The sequence below is a fragment of the Capra hircus genome, chromosome 7, assembly GCF_001704415.2.
Source record: "Capra hircus breed San Clemente chromosome 7, ASM170441v1, whole genome shotgun sequence".
Taxonomy (NCBI): domain Eukaryota; kingdom Metazoa; phylum Chordata; class Mammalia; order Artiodactyla; family Bovidae; genus Capra; species Capra hircus.
Genome location: NC_030814.1, coordinates 80,239,105 through 80,254,383, shown reverse-complemented (window position 1 = coordinate 80,254,383; position 15,279 = coordinate 80,239,105). Strand labels below are relative to the sequence as shown.

General features: G+C 35.4%; 1 protein-coding gene across 3 annotated transcripts in view; it reads left to right on the top strand.

The window, feature by feature from the left end:
- CEP120 (centrosomal protein 120) overlaps positions 1 to 15,279 on the top strand; it is an 86,087-nt gene that overhangs the window by 51,958 nt on the left and 18,850 nt on the right. For all 3 annotated transcript variants that reach the window (XM_018050684.1, XM_018050682.1, XM_018050683.1), the window contains exons 11-18: positions 25 to 174; positions 922 to 1,104; positions 2,835 to 2,931; positions 3,028 to 3,180; positions 3,922 to 4,011; positions 8,133 to 8,225; positions 9,336 to 9,497; positions 13,903 to 14,025. In XM_018050684.1, coding sequence (XP_017906173.1) covers positions 25 to 174; positions 922 to 1,104; positions 2,835 to 2,931; positions 3,028 to 3,180; positions 3,922 to 4,011; positions 8,133 to 8,225; positions 9,336 to 9,497; positions 13,903 to 14,025 — 1,051 coding nt within the window. The remainder of the gene's footprint in view (positions 1 to 24; positions 175 to 921; positions 1,105 to 2,834; positions 2,932 to 3,027; positions 3,181 to 3,921; positions 4,012 to 8,132; positions 8,226 to 9,335; positions 9,498 to 13,902; positions 14,026 to 15,279) is intronic.

The following is a 15,279-nucleotide window of genomic DNA, read 5'->3' as shown; positions in this document are numbered from 1 at the left end:
ATTTTTGTTTTTCTTAAATTCTAGGTACTCATATCCTTTCTTTGGAAGTGCAGCTCCTATTATGACTAACCCTCCTGTAGAAGTTCGAAAAAACATGGAAGTTTTTCTTCCCCAGTCTTACTGTGCATTCGATTTTGCAACTTTGCCTCATCAGCTCCAGGATACCTTCCTAAGGTAATGTGTACGTGGTGTGTATGATAGTATTTTTTCAGATCAGCTCTTGAAAATTTGTGTCTTATTGACAAGAGGAATTCCTTTACATATCTAAATCCACAGCAGCTTATGCATTTGAGAATCTAGAAGCAAACTTAACAGCTGTGCTTCCACTACAAGGTTTTATCAGTATGTGTTTATGAAGGCTGTTTTCAGATTTTCATATCTTGTTTGCCTGAATTGGGATATTAGAACTTTATTAAAACAATATATGAGTAATGAAGGCTCTTTGAAAAGTAATCTTGCTTTTTCCTAATATGTGAAGATAAATACAGACTGTTTAATTCTTATTGATTCATTTAATGACTGTAATGCATTATTTGTTTTTTCTGTTTTTTTTCATCTGTATAAAATAGAGATGTTGATCCAGCTATCTGAAGTGGATTTGTGAAGAAAAATGAGATCTTTGAAATATCTTTTTACTTTCTCAGAGTATCACAATTCAAAAAGAAATTTAAAAGAGAAAAAATAAACGTTATGTGACCATTTGCAGGAATAGTGTTTGAAGGGTTTTCTTTATTGCATAGGAAGAGGTGTAAAAAAACAAAAATGTAATAATATTTTCTATTTGTTATTTGTGGAATCGAGCCTTTACATTCCAGGTAACAAAAACATACTTGACTACATTAAAGGACTTCAAAATTTTTAGTCCAGAAAAGCCTTAGTTCACAGTTGATAAGTATGAACACGTGTTTCTCTTTCCCTTAGGATTCCACTGCTGGTTGAATTATGGCACAAGGATAAAATGAGTAAAGATTTACTTCTGGGAATCGCGAGAATCCAACTTTCTAACATCTTGTCTTCAGAAAAAACTCGCTTTTTAGGTTCTAATGGTGAACAGTGTTGGCGACAAACTTTCAGTGAAAGTGTGCCTATTATTGCAACCCAAGGGTAATGCATTTCCTGTATTTAGTCTTTGCTTTTTATTCTGTTTAGCTAGTTATAACCTTATCCTTTAATGTCATTTTGTCATATCTTTTTTCTTTGACCCATGGGGGCTATATCCTAGTTTGCTCGTTAGCTTTCTGATACCTAGTATACCCTCAGAGGAGTGAATCTGAGGTACCATAATACTTACGAGTGTTGAGTGTGTATTTCTCTCCCTTCTCTTTAGACTCATAATTTTAAGTTCAGGATCAGGGTTTTTTTTTTTTTTTTAATTCAGTAATTCAAGTCAAATTTATAATGTATTTTTACATTATTTTGAATTTTTCTGCTTGAAAAATATGTAAACTTTTGCGTTAAATATAGTTGGTGAATGTTACAGATGTTTGACTCTCAAAACTGAGTATTGTTTTTTTGCTCTGAAATTCACTGCCACAGTGAAAAACTGGAGTTCGTATATTTTAAATGAAATCATTCAACAATTATCTCTCTATATATCACCTGCCTTTAAAGTGCAGTAAGAATGTGGAAGAAAAGCAGGCCCAGTGAAAAGCTGAGATGTTTTAAGTATTATTGGGATTTTTTCCCTCACTCTTCCTTCATGCCACTTCCAGAGACTGAAGGGTTTAGTAAAGTTTCTTATTTACTTGGAGATCTGGGAACAATTTTTTTAGAAAATCAGTTGTTCTGGTTAATTGACAATTCTTTTAAAACTTAGCATTCTTTTCTGTTAGGTCAAGTAGAAATAATGAAAACAATCATTACTTGTTGGAAGTTATTTTAATGATGATTGCTTTGAATATTAACTTTATTGACCTGCTGTGTAGAGAAGTTTCAAGAGATTTACTTAAGTGAAAACTTCAGAGATGATACTGCTTCATTTTACTTGACTCATTTCTTCTAAAATCTGAGATGAGAAGAAGGAAATGTAAAAGTTGATTAATTAAAGAGTTCTAATTGTGTGAATCCAATCCTTAAAGTTTTGATTTAAACAAGGCCACGTATTTCTGTTGCCAAAATTTTATTTTCCTTTAACATTTTGTCTTTTATTTAATGCCCCATGCAGTTCTGTGATACAGTGAGGTATTCATTATGATAAACATATCATTATCCTGCTGCCAGGATTTAATCCTGAAGCAGTGCTTATATCCAGTAAAAGATTTATGAACAAGTATATACAGTCCAAGAAGAGCAAAAAAAGAGTTCAGAATAATCTACATATAATTAAGTAGGGGAATTGTTATGTGTTTAAAATTTTACTACATAAATTCATTAGTATGTTTTACAGGCTTTAAAAGTTAACATTTTTGAATGAGTGTTTGTTATTACACTGGAGATAATGTTCCTGTATAAATGGAAAAATGGGCAAAACTATGAATTTTAATATGCATGAGTACTTGCATATCTACATAATCTGAAAAAGAATAAAATGAAATTTTAGCACTATTTGTGGGCAGTGAGATTTAAATTTTCTCTTTTATACTTTTGAAGTTTTTCAAGTAACCTACTACTGTTATAGGTAATTTTGTAGTGAACATAGGTATGTACTTAATACTGTGTGACCAAATAAAATGACATATATAAAAGGTCTTGAAGTCTATAGAAGCTGCCGCACTTTGAGCAACAAGTGTCAGGAGCAAGGCACGTTGCCTACTCAGTGCGCTAGCATTGGGGAAGTAAAAGGAAACATTAAAGTGTTTCCAAGAGGTTTTAAATATTTCTGATTTCATTTGTAGGTCAAATAACAGGATAGTAGATCTGTCTTACACAGTGACTTTAGAGGATTATGGACTAGTGAAAATGCGTGAGATTTTTGTCTCTGATTCATCTCAGGTATGTGTCATTGAATGTTATGAAATTATTCTTTAAAATGGACCTTATGTGTGTGTGTTTGTTTCAATATGCTGTTTCTTAAAATTCATATTGTAGGGTTTATCTGCTGTACAACAAAAGCCATCTTCTGTTCCTCCAGCACCCTGTCCTTCAGAAATCCAGACAGAGCCTCGTGAAACCTTAGAATACAAAGCAGCACTTGAGCTAGAAATGTGGAAAGAGATGCAAGAAGACATTTTTGAAAATCAGGTTACCTTTTAAATGTTACTTAAAAAGTATTTTTGTTCCGTTTAGTGTATCTTTCCTTCTGCAAGGTAGGCTTCTCTCTCTTTTCCACGGGTACCTTATTTAGTCCCTTTGAATTCAAGAATTGCCTTACTCTTTAAAAAAAAAAAATCTAACAATTAAAAAATATTCAAGGGACTTCCTTGTTGGTCAGGTGGCTAAGACTTCCCGCTCCCAATGCAGAGGGCCCAGGTTCAATCCCTTGTCAGGGAGCTAGATTACCACATGCCACATTTTAAGAGTTCACACGCCTCAACTAAAAAGATCCCACGTGCTGCAACTAAGACCTGGCAGAGCCAAATAAGTAAGTATAAATATTTTCAAAGATGAACTATCAAAAAATACTCAAAATGTGACCACGTTGCAGAAGCCATTCAGAAGGAGTCTCCTAAACTTTCTCCAAGTCAGAATTTAAGGACTTGAAGGTTTCTTGTAATTGCAGGATCTTATTTAGCATACCCTCCTGGAAGCTGGACTCATCCGTTGTTAAATAAGAGAGGTACAAAACAACTTCCTGTTAGCTTGATACTGTCCTGAATTATCCTCAGATGGGTATAACTCACATCAGGCATCCTCTGTTGTGTTTTAAATAGAATAGAATGTCTGAAAGAAATATCAGTGGTCAGTATTAGTTAACTGAGAACAACTGTTATTTGAAATATTTTTCTTAACTTTATTTTTCTTTCTTTTTTCTTCCTTTGGCAGCTAAAGCAGAAAGAACTGGCTCATATGCAAGCTCTTGCTGAGGAATGGAAGAAAAGGGACCGAGAGAGAGAGTCACTAGTAAAGAAAAAGGTAATGACTGTATAAAAATTGAAGGAAAGAAAGAGTATTAATGATAGTATCTTTTATAGACATAAAAGTCTCTGGAATGAAAAAGTATAGTGGTTATATATTGACCTGGTTAAAATGAATGAATGGGTCGGTGTAGAAAGAAGAGTTTTCACTATAAAGTGTTTTGTACTTCTTAGATTTTGAACCCTGTAAATATATTGCTTGTTCAAAAAGTACATAAATATGAAAAACCTACTGTACAGGGAACTCTATACAGTGCTCTGTGGTGACCTAAATGGGAAGGAAATCCAAAAAAGTGGGTATATATGTATACGTATAGCTGATTTACTTTGCTCTATAGCACAGACATTGTGAAGCAACTATATATCAATAAAAATTAATAAAATAAAGCAAATATATTCAAAACCAAAAAAAAAGTGAACACTCTAGAGAAAGAGCCTATCTCTGTATTTAAAAAGAAAATTAAACATTTAAGTGTGTATAAATATTACATTATAATCTATTAGTTAATGAAAAGTAGCCAAACTTTTAAGCTGTTTTAAAAGACTGATCATGAAATAAATCACATCTTTAAAAATGATAACAAAAGGCCATCTGATCTTATTTCAGGAAGCCAAATTTTAATAGTTATCTATTCATACTCAAGTTACTGAGTAAAACAACCTTGAAAATTAGACCTGTCTCAGATATTCCAAATTTAAGTCTCTAAAAGTACTCTTATATTAGTGGTTCGTGAAGTGTCCATAAATGGGAGAAGACACACTGTGGCAGGGGAGTTTGCTACATAGACCAAGACACCGCCCAGTATGTGGATTAGAAAATTCCTTAAAGTTGTTTCAGGTCTCTTCTCTGACTTTCAGCCATTAACATTTAATTTAGTGATTGATATGCTTGGGGTTAATTCTACTATCTTGCTCTCAGTTTTCAATTTGTCATACACATTTCTTGTTCCTTTTTCGCTCTTCGCCTGTTTTCTTTTGCAGTGCGTTGGATTTTCTTTCTAATGATTCCATTTTATTTTTACACTTGCTTTATTAGTAACATCTCCTTTGTTGTATTCTTTTAGTGATTGCTCTAGAGCTTATAGTCTGTATCTTTGTTGTTGTTTAGTTGCTCCGTCATGTCCGATTCGTTTGCAACCCCATGGGCTATAGCCCACCAGGCTCCTCTGTCCGTGGGATTTCCCAGGCAAGAATACTGGAGGGCGTTGCCATTTCCTTCTCCAGGAGATCTTCCCAGCCCAGGGATCGAACCCACAGCTCCGGTCTTGGCAAGCGTATTCTATGAGCCATCAGGAAAGCCCATGCATCTTTATTTACCACAGTTTATCTTCAGATGATATAGTACATTTAGTTTTTAACACAATTTAATCTTTGAGCCATTTTTCTAATGTGATTGATGAGTTTTCCGTTGTTGATGTTTGTAACATATGTAGAAGCAAAATAGTTGATGATAACACGAAGTGTGGAAGTGAGGACATGGACATACACTGTTGTAAAGTTCTCATTCTGCTTTGCTAGTTTAAGCAATCATCATCTCTTTTCTAGATTGCTGCGTTTACTTCTTAACTTGGTACCCTGTCCTCTTTTCCTGGCCCCTGTAGTTTTTTAATACTCATATCAGCCAAGAATAGAGGAAGTCAGATTATGTATTCCTCTGCTTAAAACCCATCCAACTCATCACATTTAGAATAACACTCAGGAGTTCTTACCAGACCTACAAGGCCTATGTGACCCATCCCCTCGCTTCCTCTGTGACCTCATCTTCTGCCAGCCTTCAGTTCACAGAGTCTGTTCTAACCATGATGACCTCTTTGTATTTCGTCAGACATGCTGAGCCACCTCTCACCTCAGGATCTACAGGCTGCTTTTCTTTAGAGATACTTTCTGGTTTCTGCTTAGGGTAATCTGAGGGAGGCCTTCTCTGATCACTATATCCAAAATAGTGTCCTCTTCACCTGGCATCAGGTACTAACCATCCCCTCATTCTGGTTTGTTTCCTTCATAGTATTTCCCTACTATTACATTAAAGATTCACTGCTTTGATTATAGTTTGTTTTCCCTCAGAATATAGGTTCCACAGGACTTTGTTTTGCCTGTTGTCTGTGAGGTGTACAATAAACATTTGTTTAAAAGGATAATGATTTCGGGTTTTACATAGTTTTGAGTTTGAGATTTATGGGGAATGTTGGCATGTTCAGCAGGTATTTGGATTTACAGGTCTATAACTGTGGAGCGAGGTTTGACTTTGCGATATAAACTTGGGATTTCTTTGTATATGTGATGGTATGTAGATAAGGTCACCCCAGGAAGTCACATAGTTTGAGAGGAGAAGACATCCTGAGGCAGAATTTTGGGAACACAGATATTTGGGTTGTCAGAGGAAGCACATGTGGTTTGAATACTCTTACCTGTCTTCCTATAAGGCATTTTTACATGTGGCACTCAGAATTTTATTTAGTTTTAAATTAGTTTTTATTGGAGTACAGTTGCTCTACACTCTTGTGTTAGTTTCTACTACCCAGCACAAGGAATCGGCCGTACTTTACGTAGATTGCCTCCCTTTTGGACTTCTTTCCCATTGCGATCACCACGGTGCATTATAGAGTTCTCTGTGCTCTACAGTATGTTCTCATTAGTTATCTATTTTATATACAGTATCAATAGTATATATGTGTCAATCCCAATCTCCCACCTCCTCCTAACCCCCTGCCCCCTGGTATCCATATATTTATTCTCTAGGTCTGTGTCTCTCTTTTTGCTTTTGCAAAGTGGCACACAGAATTTGAAACATTTATGTTAGTGATTTGCCTAAGATTTAAAGGTAAACCAAAAGTTTGTGGTAGAGTTAACAGAATTAATAAATAAATGATCTTGGTTGATTAGTATGTTGGGCTAAATAAAATATAGTTTAACAAGGACAGATGTCAAATTCTGTCATCAGAGTAAACCATTAACTTGGACAGTGGATATAGTTATTCCAGGTTTATAAATAAAAACCTTGGGGATTTTCTTTGACATAACAAATGGTGTGATTAGGATCCTCAGCTAGCAAATGCAGTTTTAGATAAAATTCATAGGCATGTGTTGACCTGGTCTCTGAGTGCACATTCTTTGGTTTCTGAAAGAGTGAGATCACATCTGGGTGCCATATTTGTGAAAGGACTTAGTTTAGAATATAGACTCCAGATTAAGTCCAACATACTAGAGGATGTGGAAATAATAACATGTGGATAATAGCTGAAGCTTGTGTTTATCTTGGAGGAGAAAAAGAGACTAGGAGGATATATGATGGCTATCGCTAGAGTCAAATATGTGAAGGTACTTTTTTTCTTCTTCCCAAGGGAGAGAAACATGATTAAAGGGTGGGCTTCTAAGGAGCATCAAACCAGAGCTTTATTGGCAGTAGTAAAGAGAAAACAGGTTGGGGGCTGGGACCTGGTAAGGAGGACAGAAAATTTAGTTCAGAAAGTCCTAGTAAACATGATCAGTCTGAGCTGAACCATGGAGGGGATCCTGTGGAGACCAAGCATCCATCATGGACTCACATCTTTAAAGGCAGAGCAGAGCAGGACTTTAGGCACTGGGGTAGAACTTGGCATACTAAGTGTGGGCCCGTGCAGGAACTAACTTTAGAAACAACTAAGAACTCAGTTATTTGAAGTGTAATAAAAGACCAGGTCTGAACAATAGGAAGACTGACTTGAAACTGATTAGCTGGTCTATCAACAATATTAGTTCCAGGGAGAGAGCTATATAAATAAATGAATAAGAAGGCTTCGAAAGAAAACTGGACTATTGCACAAGGTAGATTTTTAAGGGGCCACTTTAGTTTAAAAAAAAAAAAAAAACCACAAGATTTTACTGGCAGTCCACCTTAGCACCCCATGGGTGAAGAGCTTCCTCCAGAGACTGAAAATTACTGCAGATACCCAAGCAGAAACTAGGTCAGCTTCTTTCCTTAAAGCATAGTAGAATGAATTTCTGCTTTGAATTGGTGCATATAATTCATGATTTTCCTATTCTCAGATCCTGTGTTTCAGTAAAATAATAATATACACACTTGTGAATTTGTGTTTTGAATTTGGAGAAAAGATAAAAGTAATTTTTGTTATATTTTAGGTGGCTGAATATACTATTCTTGAAGGAAAACTTCAAAAAACCCTAATTGACTTGGAGAAGCGAGAGCAGCAGCTCGCCATTGCAGAATCAGAGGTACTGTATTTATCTATCACGTGTCTTTATTTCACAGAATCCATTCATTACATAGATATTCATGAACTCATACTATTCGTTTGTTTTTCCTTTGTATAAAATATATTTCATGGAAATTGTCTTTTAGGCATTATGGGGGAAACTGCTATTCAACTGGGTAAAACATATTTTTATATATTAGAAGGTGACGAATAGAAAACTGTTGTTTAAAATGGTTAATTATTATTCAGTCAGCTTTGGCTGACTTCTGCAATAGTAGAGACTTTCGGTTATCTCTGTAATGATGTGGAAGGAATGGATAGTTGCACTACCTACAGAAAAGCATCAGGGGCCTAGAATTATACTTTTGATTTCAGTTAAGAAGGGAATATCCCTTTTTCTTTAAGATTATATCCCAAGAAAGGATAAACATGTTAGTATTGACTGGCCAAAAAGTTTGTTTGGGTTTTCCTGTAATGTCTTGCAAAAAATTTGAATGAACTTTTTAACCAACCCAATACTATGCCTAGTTAGTATTTTTGTTAGGTTTTATTGAATTTTACCTGATAGACTTTTTTGCATTACTATAAAGGTCACTTCAAATTATTAGAATTTCTTCCACATGAAATTTATATGCCCATTCCTTGCCCAGATATGTAAAATTTTCTCAGTATATCACTCTAACCTTATCTTTACACATTTTCTGGGATTTCTAAATTGATTTACATAGTTAAACCTAAATATAATATAATATGTATTTGTTTCTAACACTAAGGCTCTGTTATCTTCTATATGATTAGGTAAAAAAATAAATTTCTATAGAAGAAAAGAAACTTGGGCATATTTGCTTGTATAATAAAATAGGTTATTTAGATCAGGATCTTAAACAGTTAATGCCTTTTCAGTTGAATTTATGCATCATATATGGATTTGGGGATATACTCTGTATTTTAGTAGTAAATGATTGAAAATTTTAATTTTAATATACCTAAACATCAACTCTCTAATACCTGAAAATATGAAAATCAGTTTGTAAAGTATTCTGAACACTTGACCATATATATAAGGATAATATTGAGCAGTATAATCACTAGTAGTGAATCACACTCTTAAAGATGTACCTGTTTTAAGCTTCAAAGAGAAAGAAGAGAACTGAAATCAGAACGTGAACGGAACCTGCAAGAACTCCAGGATTCTATCCGGAGGGCCAAGGAAGATTGTGTTCACCAAGTAGAACTGGAAAGGTTGAAGATGAAGCAACTAGAAGAGGATAAACACCGACTTCAGCAGCAAGTAGGATTAAAATATGTGTTACTTCTTTAAACTGAGAATTTATTTGCATTCTAGAAATAATAGAAATGGTTCACTAAAGAGTTATAAAAATTCTCAGTAATTTGGACTATTAATCATATTTATTGCACTGAGATTCAAATGTAAGTTGAATCTTTTCCTGAGTCAAAGCTAAGGACTATTGGAATAATCCTCTCATAATTATTTGCATGAGTCTATGCTATATTTAAGTTAACTCTCAAATTAGAATTTTTTTTCAGATAAATCTCCTCTTAGCAAACACTCTTCATATATGACTGGACCAAGTTCAGTTAAGAACCAAATTTCATGAGAGAATGGTCTGTGCTCCTTCCCATTTTTCACCTCTCACTGCTTCTCCTCCGCTTTCCATCCCCAGTGCCCCCAGCAGTTAAGTTCCGTAGGTGTTTTTCATTTCTCATCTAAATCACACTTATCACCAGCATCAACGCTGTTGTCCTTGTTTTTGTATATTCTCTTCTCTCAGCGTCACTCTCCTGGTTTTTCTCTACTTGCTGGCCATGCCTCAGGCTCTCTGCAAGCTTATTTTCCTTTATCTAGCCATTAAATGTCAGACTACCTCCCAGCTCCAGACTTACAACGTGCTAAGCAATCTCATTAATGCCTGTAGTTTCAGAGACAGTCTGTATCTCTGGGAATTGCACATTTGTATCCCAGACCTTTCCTTTGCACCCTGGACCCACTTATCTCATTGCCTTTTAGACATCTCTACTTAGGTATTTAACTTCTATGCAGAGTACATCATGAGAAATGCTGGGCTGGAAGAAACACAAGCTGGAATCAAGATTGCCAGGAGAAATATCAATAACTTCAGATATGTAGATGACACCACCCTTATGGCAGAAAGTGAAGAGGAACTCAAAAGCCTCTTGATGAAAGTGAAAGAGAAGAGTGAAAAAGTTGGCTTAAAGCTCAACATTCAGAAAATGAAGATCATGGCATCCGATCCCATCACTTCATGGGAAATAGATGGGGAAACAGGGGAAACAGTGGAAACAGTGTCAGACTTTATTTTTTTGGCCTCCAAAATCACTGCGGATGGTGACTGCAGCCATGAAATTAAAAGACACCTACTCCTTGGAAGAAAAGTTATGACCAACCTAGATAGCATATTCAAAAGCAGAGACATTACTTTGCCGACTAAGGTCCGTCTAGTCAAGGCTATGTTTTTTCCTGTGGTCATGTATGAATGTGAGAGTTGGACTGTGAAGAGGGCTGAGCGCTGAAGAATTGATGCTTTTGAACTGTGGTGTTGGAGAAGACTCTTGAGAGTCCCTTGGACTGCAAGGAGATCCAACCAGTCCATTCTGAAGGAGATCAGCCCTGGGATTTCTTTGGAAGGAATGATGCTAAAGCTGAAGCTCCAGTACTTTGGCCACCTCATGCGAAGAGTTGACTCACTGGAAAAGACTCTGATGCTGGGAGGGATTGGGGGCAGAAGGAGAAGGGGAAGGCAGAGGATGAGATGGCTGGATGGCATCACTGACTCGATGGACGTGAATCTGAATGAACTCTGGGAGTTGGTAATGGACAGGGAGGCCTGGCGTGCTGTGATTCATGGGGTCGCAAAGAGTCGGACATGACTGAGCGACTGAACTGAACTGAACTTGGGTGTCTTAGAAATTTAAAACTCAACACGGGCCTCCTATCCATACTTGACCTTGCTATAAGTGTTCTTTACTTCAGTGAGTGACCCCTGTAACCTGTTCTTCTGTTGCAGCCTAAGTGATATTTTTGAAGTTTGGGAATCATGACACTCTCTTCTAAAGCCATTTAGGGTTGTCTTAATGCTGATAGAATAAAGATCAGAATTAGTGCCTTGCCGTCCCAACCTTTGGGTAGTTTGCACCCAGCCTCAGCTCCTCTCTTGCTTTTGCTGTATGGTCCCCTTCAGGTCCTCAGGCATACCATGCATGCCTCAGCCTTTAGAGTCTTTGTGTATGCTGCTTTTTCTTGGCCCAGTGAACTATACTAATCTCTGGTTCCAGCTGAGGCATCACTTTCCCAGAGAAATCTTCCCTGACCCCTGCTGTCCAAGTCTAGGTCAAGTTTTTGTTATATGTTTTCTTGGTGTATTCTTCTCTTGTTCTATTTCTTTATGATATGTTATAGCAGTTTGTTTTTATTTTCATTAGTGTGATAATTTGATCAGTGTCAGATTGTTAGTTCAATAAAACTATTTTGGTTTCTATCTGTATGCCTGGAGCCCAGCCAGTCTTCAGCACATAATATGGGCTTAAAAAATATTTTCTAGGGAAGAAAAAAAAAAAAGGCTCAAGCTGTTAGAAATGAAGCTTATCTATCTTGAAAAATTTCAGTGTAGATTAGATATGTATGATGAATGATCTGAAGTCTTTAGTAAATTCTGGCATGAAGAATAGTTTCCATAGCAGTTCAGGGTCAGGTAAGACCATATTATTTAGGTGGTTATAAAGATAAATTCGATTGTTATTATGGCAGTCTCATGTAGGTTTATGAAAGATAAAGTTGTAAAAGTGGGCAATTGTGATGGGATTCTCCAGGATTGCTTCTCTTCTACGATTTATCAGGAAGATTGAGCCATCTAGAAAAAGAAGCTTCTAAGATGTGTTAGAATTCCTAGGGGAGCTCTTGGAAAAAAACAAAACATGGGCATTGCTACCCTGTCCCTGCCCTACCTGAGGTATAATTAGCTTACATCTTTGTGGGAAGAATTAGTATTTTGGAAAAATTCCCCAGAGCACTCCTAAAATATAAGCTAAAACCTGCGGGAAGAACTGTGGTAGAAAGTAGAAGTTTTGGGGGTGCCCAATTACACTAAGTCCATGACTGTAAACATTTCCCCTCATATATTAGAAAACGTTGTAGGCTCTTACTCTGAACCAGGTTACATGTACTGTACACACAATTCTAACAAGACAGGTAGAAGGGACAGATACACTATCAGTGCACAGTGATGAAGTATATACATTCAAACATGTAAAAGCATTTATTAGAACGGAAAAAAGCCAATGTAAATTATGATCCACTTAGCAAAGGAAAAAGAGCCCAGTATGCCTCATAGTAGATTGATAAATGTGCCTGTCAAAAAAATGCCAAACACTAAGTTTATTAGCTTTTGTTTTAAACAAAAATGTGACAGATTCTTTAGAGAAGTTTCTGTTCAATTTTAAAAGTTTGCATGTTCAAAGAGGTAAACTTCAGTTATATGGAAAACTTCCACGTATGGAATACTCATTACCTTAAGATACTAGATAAATCCTGATTAGAATTACTGATAATTACTTGCGTAAAATAAGAATTTATTATTGGTAATTTAAGTCCCATTTTTGCTACCAATTTTCTCAGTATTTCACAGTTAAGTCTTAGAGAAATAAATAATTGGTTTATCTAATGATGGCTTGTCATATTGATATGTTTTTGAAAAGCTTCTTTAACAGTACTTGAAAGTGAAGGGGAAGTGTTCACTTACTCAGTTGTGTCCGACTCTCTGTGACCCCAGGGACTGTAGCCCATTAAGCTCCTCTTTCTGTCGGATTTCCCAGACAAGAATACTGGAGTGGGTTGCCATTTCCTTCTCCAGGGGATCTTCCTGACCCAGGGATCAAACCCGAGTCTCCTGCATTGCAGATGGATTCTGTACCGTCTGAGCCACCAGGGAATCCCTGTGCTTACTTCCATTTGATTAAAAAAAAAATCCCAGAGTTTGAAAGAACACTTTTATCTTTCTTGATAGTTTTGAAACTGTTTTAAGGGAAATTACAGTATTTAGTCAAGACAGTTTTTTTTTTTTTAATTTAAAGAAGTATTGCTTGTTTTCATTAGAGGATCATTCTAGGAGATGAAAATATCTGAGTTTCTGTTCGTATGTCTGCCACTTACTAGCTCTATGGCACTGCCTCAGTAATCCAGTTCTCTGACCCTCAGAGAACTGGATTTTGTTACCTATAAATAGGAAGGGACTGAGCCAAATCTTTAAGTTGTATTCATACTGGAATTATGAAATTCATAGAGTATCAAATTATAAGAACAATAAACACTGCATTAAAATTAAACTTACTTTCATCAGTAATTAGGTATAATGTTCAATCATTCATGAAACATTAAAAAAAATTATTTCTAGTGTTTTTATAATATTACTTTTCTATTTGTCACCTAAAATTTAACAACAATGTTCTCAAGATACTGGTTTTATGAGAAATTTCATACTCCTAAAAAGTTTTTGTATATTGTTAACTAAGCAATTAATTTTCTTCTTTATAGTTTATGTATTTTCTAAATTTTCTAAATATGAACATGGCTTAAAGAAAAAATGACAGTGTTGAATTCTGTAATACTATACTTTGCATACCTCTGTTTTAAAACAGCTATAATCTTTTTTTTAATACAGCTCAATGATGCTGAAAATAAGTATAAGACTTTAGAAAAAGAGTTCCATCAGTTCAAAGATCAGCAAAGCAGCAAACCAGAAATTCGACTACAGTCTGAAATAAATCTTCTCACTTTGGAAAAGGTACCTGTGTTAGTTTATGGCATCTTAACTAGCCCTAACGATCATTTTATAAGATCAGTAAATGATACTTGCATATTCAGTGTAATACCATTTAACTGTAATTTTCTGATATCAAATAATACATCACATCAAAGAATTTGATGCTCATGACACCGTCACTTGAATTTCAGTGCTTTTTTATCAATTATAGCCTATACTGGAGTCATTGGTTGAAAAGAGCAGAACTGAGTAACACCTGGACTAAAGAAATTCACAAACCTGTCAGGAAAGCTATTACGGCAAGGAGAAACTGAAGCTTTAAAAAAGGAGAGGATGGTTGGACCATAGAAATAAAATTTAGTCCTTGATAGAACTATTTAAGAGGCAAAAAGGGTGTATATAGAAAATTTGGAGAGAAGAATAAGAATGTGGTTTAAAAAACTGAGTTGAAAAAGGGTCTTAACTGATTTCTTCTAGCATTTCTGAATTCATTAAATGTTTCTGGAGCTTGTCAAATGCCATGCTTTTTTGGTTCCTCTTCTTACCTCATATGTATTTAATTGCAAAGTTCTGCTTCTTACATATCTAGACAGTCTCCTCACTCTCAGCCTTCTCCTCATTTCTTTACCAGTGACCTTGAATTTGAATCAAGCTGGACATTTCCCACCCTTTTTGATTAATCTAAGTATTTAAAGTACTTCTGTTTTTGTATTCTGAATTCTGTGGCCTACCAGAGGTCTTTGAAGCATTCAGACAATATCTCATAAATTCTCACAAACTCTATTAAGTAGGTGTCAAAAGTATTTCCATTTTTACCTTGGGGAAATTCAGGACCAAATATCTCAAAATTGGAACAGAAATATTATCTTATTCATCTTTTCTGAATAGAAATTAGATAATATCCACCACAGAAATAAATGGTAAGTGATTTTTAAAATTCCTTCTTCCAACTGCATTTCTATCAATAGAATAAAAATCACCAAACATATTACAAGTATAAATAGTACCATGAACTTGTTGAGGGGAAAAAAAAGTGTAATTGAAGTGCCTTTATATCAGACCTAATGAATTCATCCACTGTCTTTAAATACCTAGTAAAATAAGACTTCTCAGCTCTTTTGAAAATTCTTTGTAAGTGTTTTTGGAGCCAGAAGAGGGCAGAATCTTATTTCTTAAGTAGTAAAGACATAAAAGCACAAAAAGGAAGACATAAGTGAAGAAGTCCCTGATTTAGTCTGCAACTTCTAGTTATGTCTGAGAGCTTTTTGGTTTTTG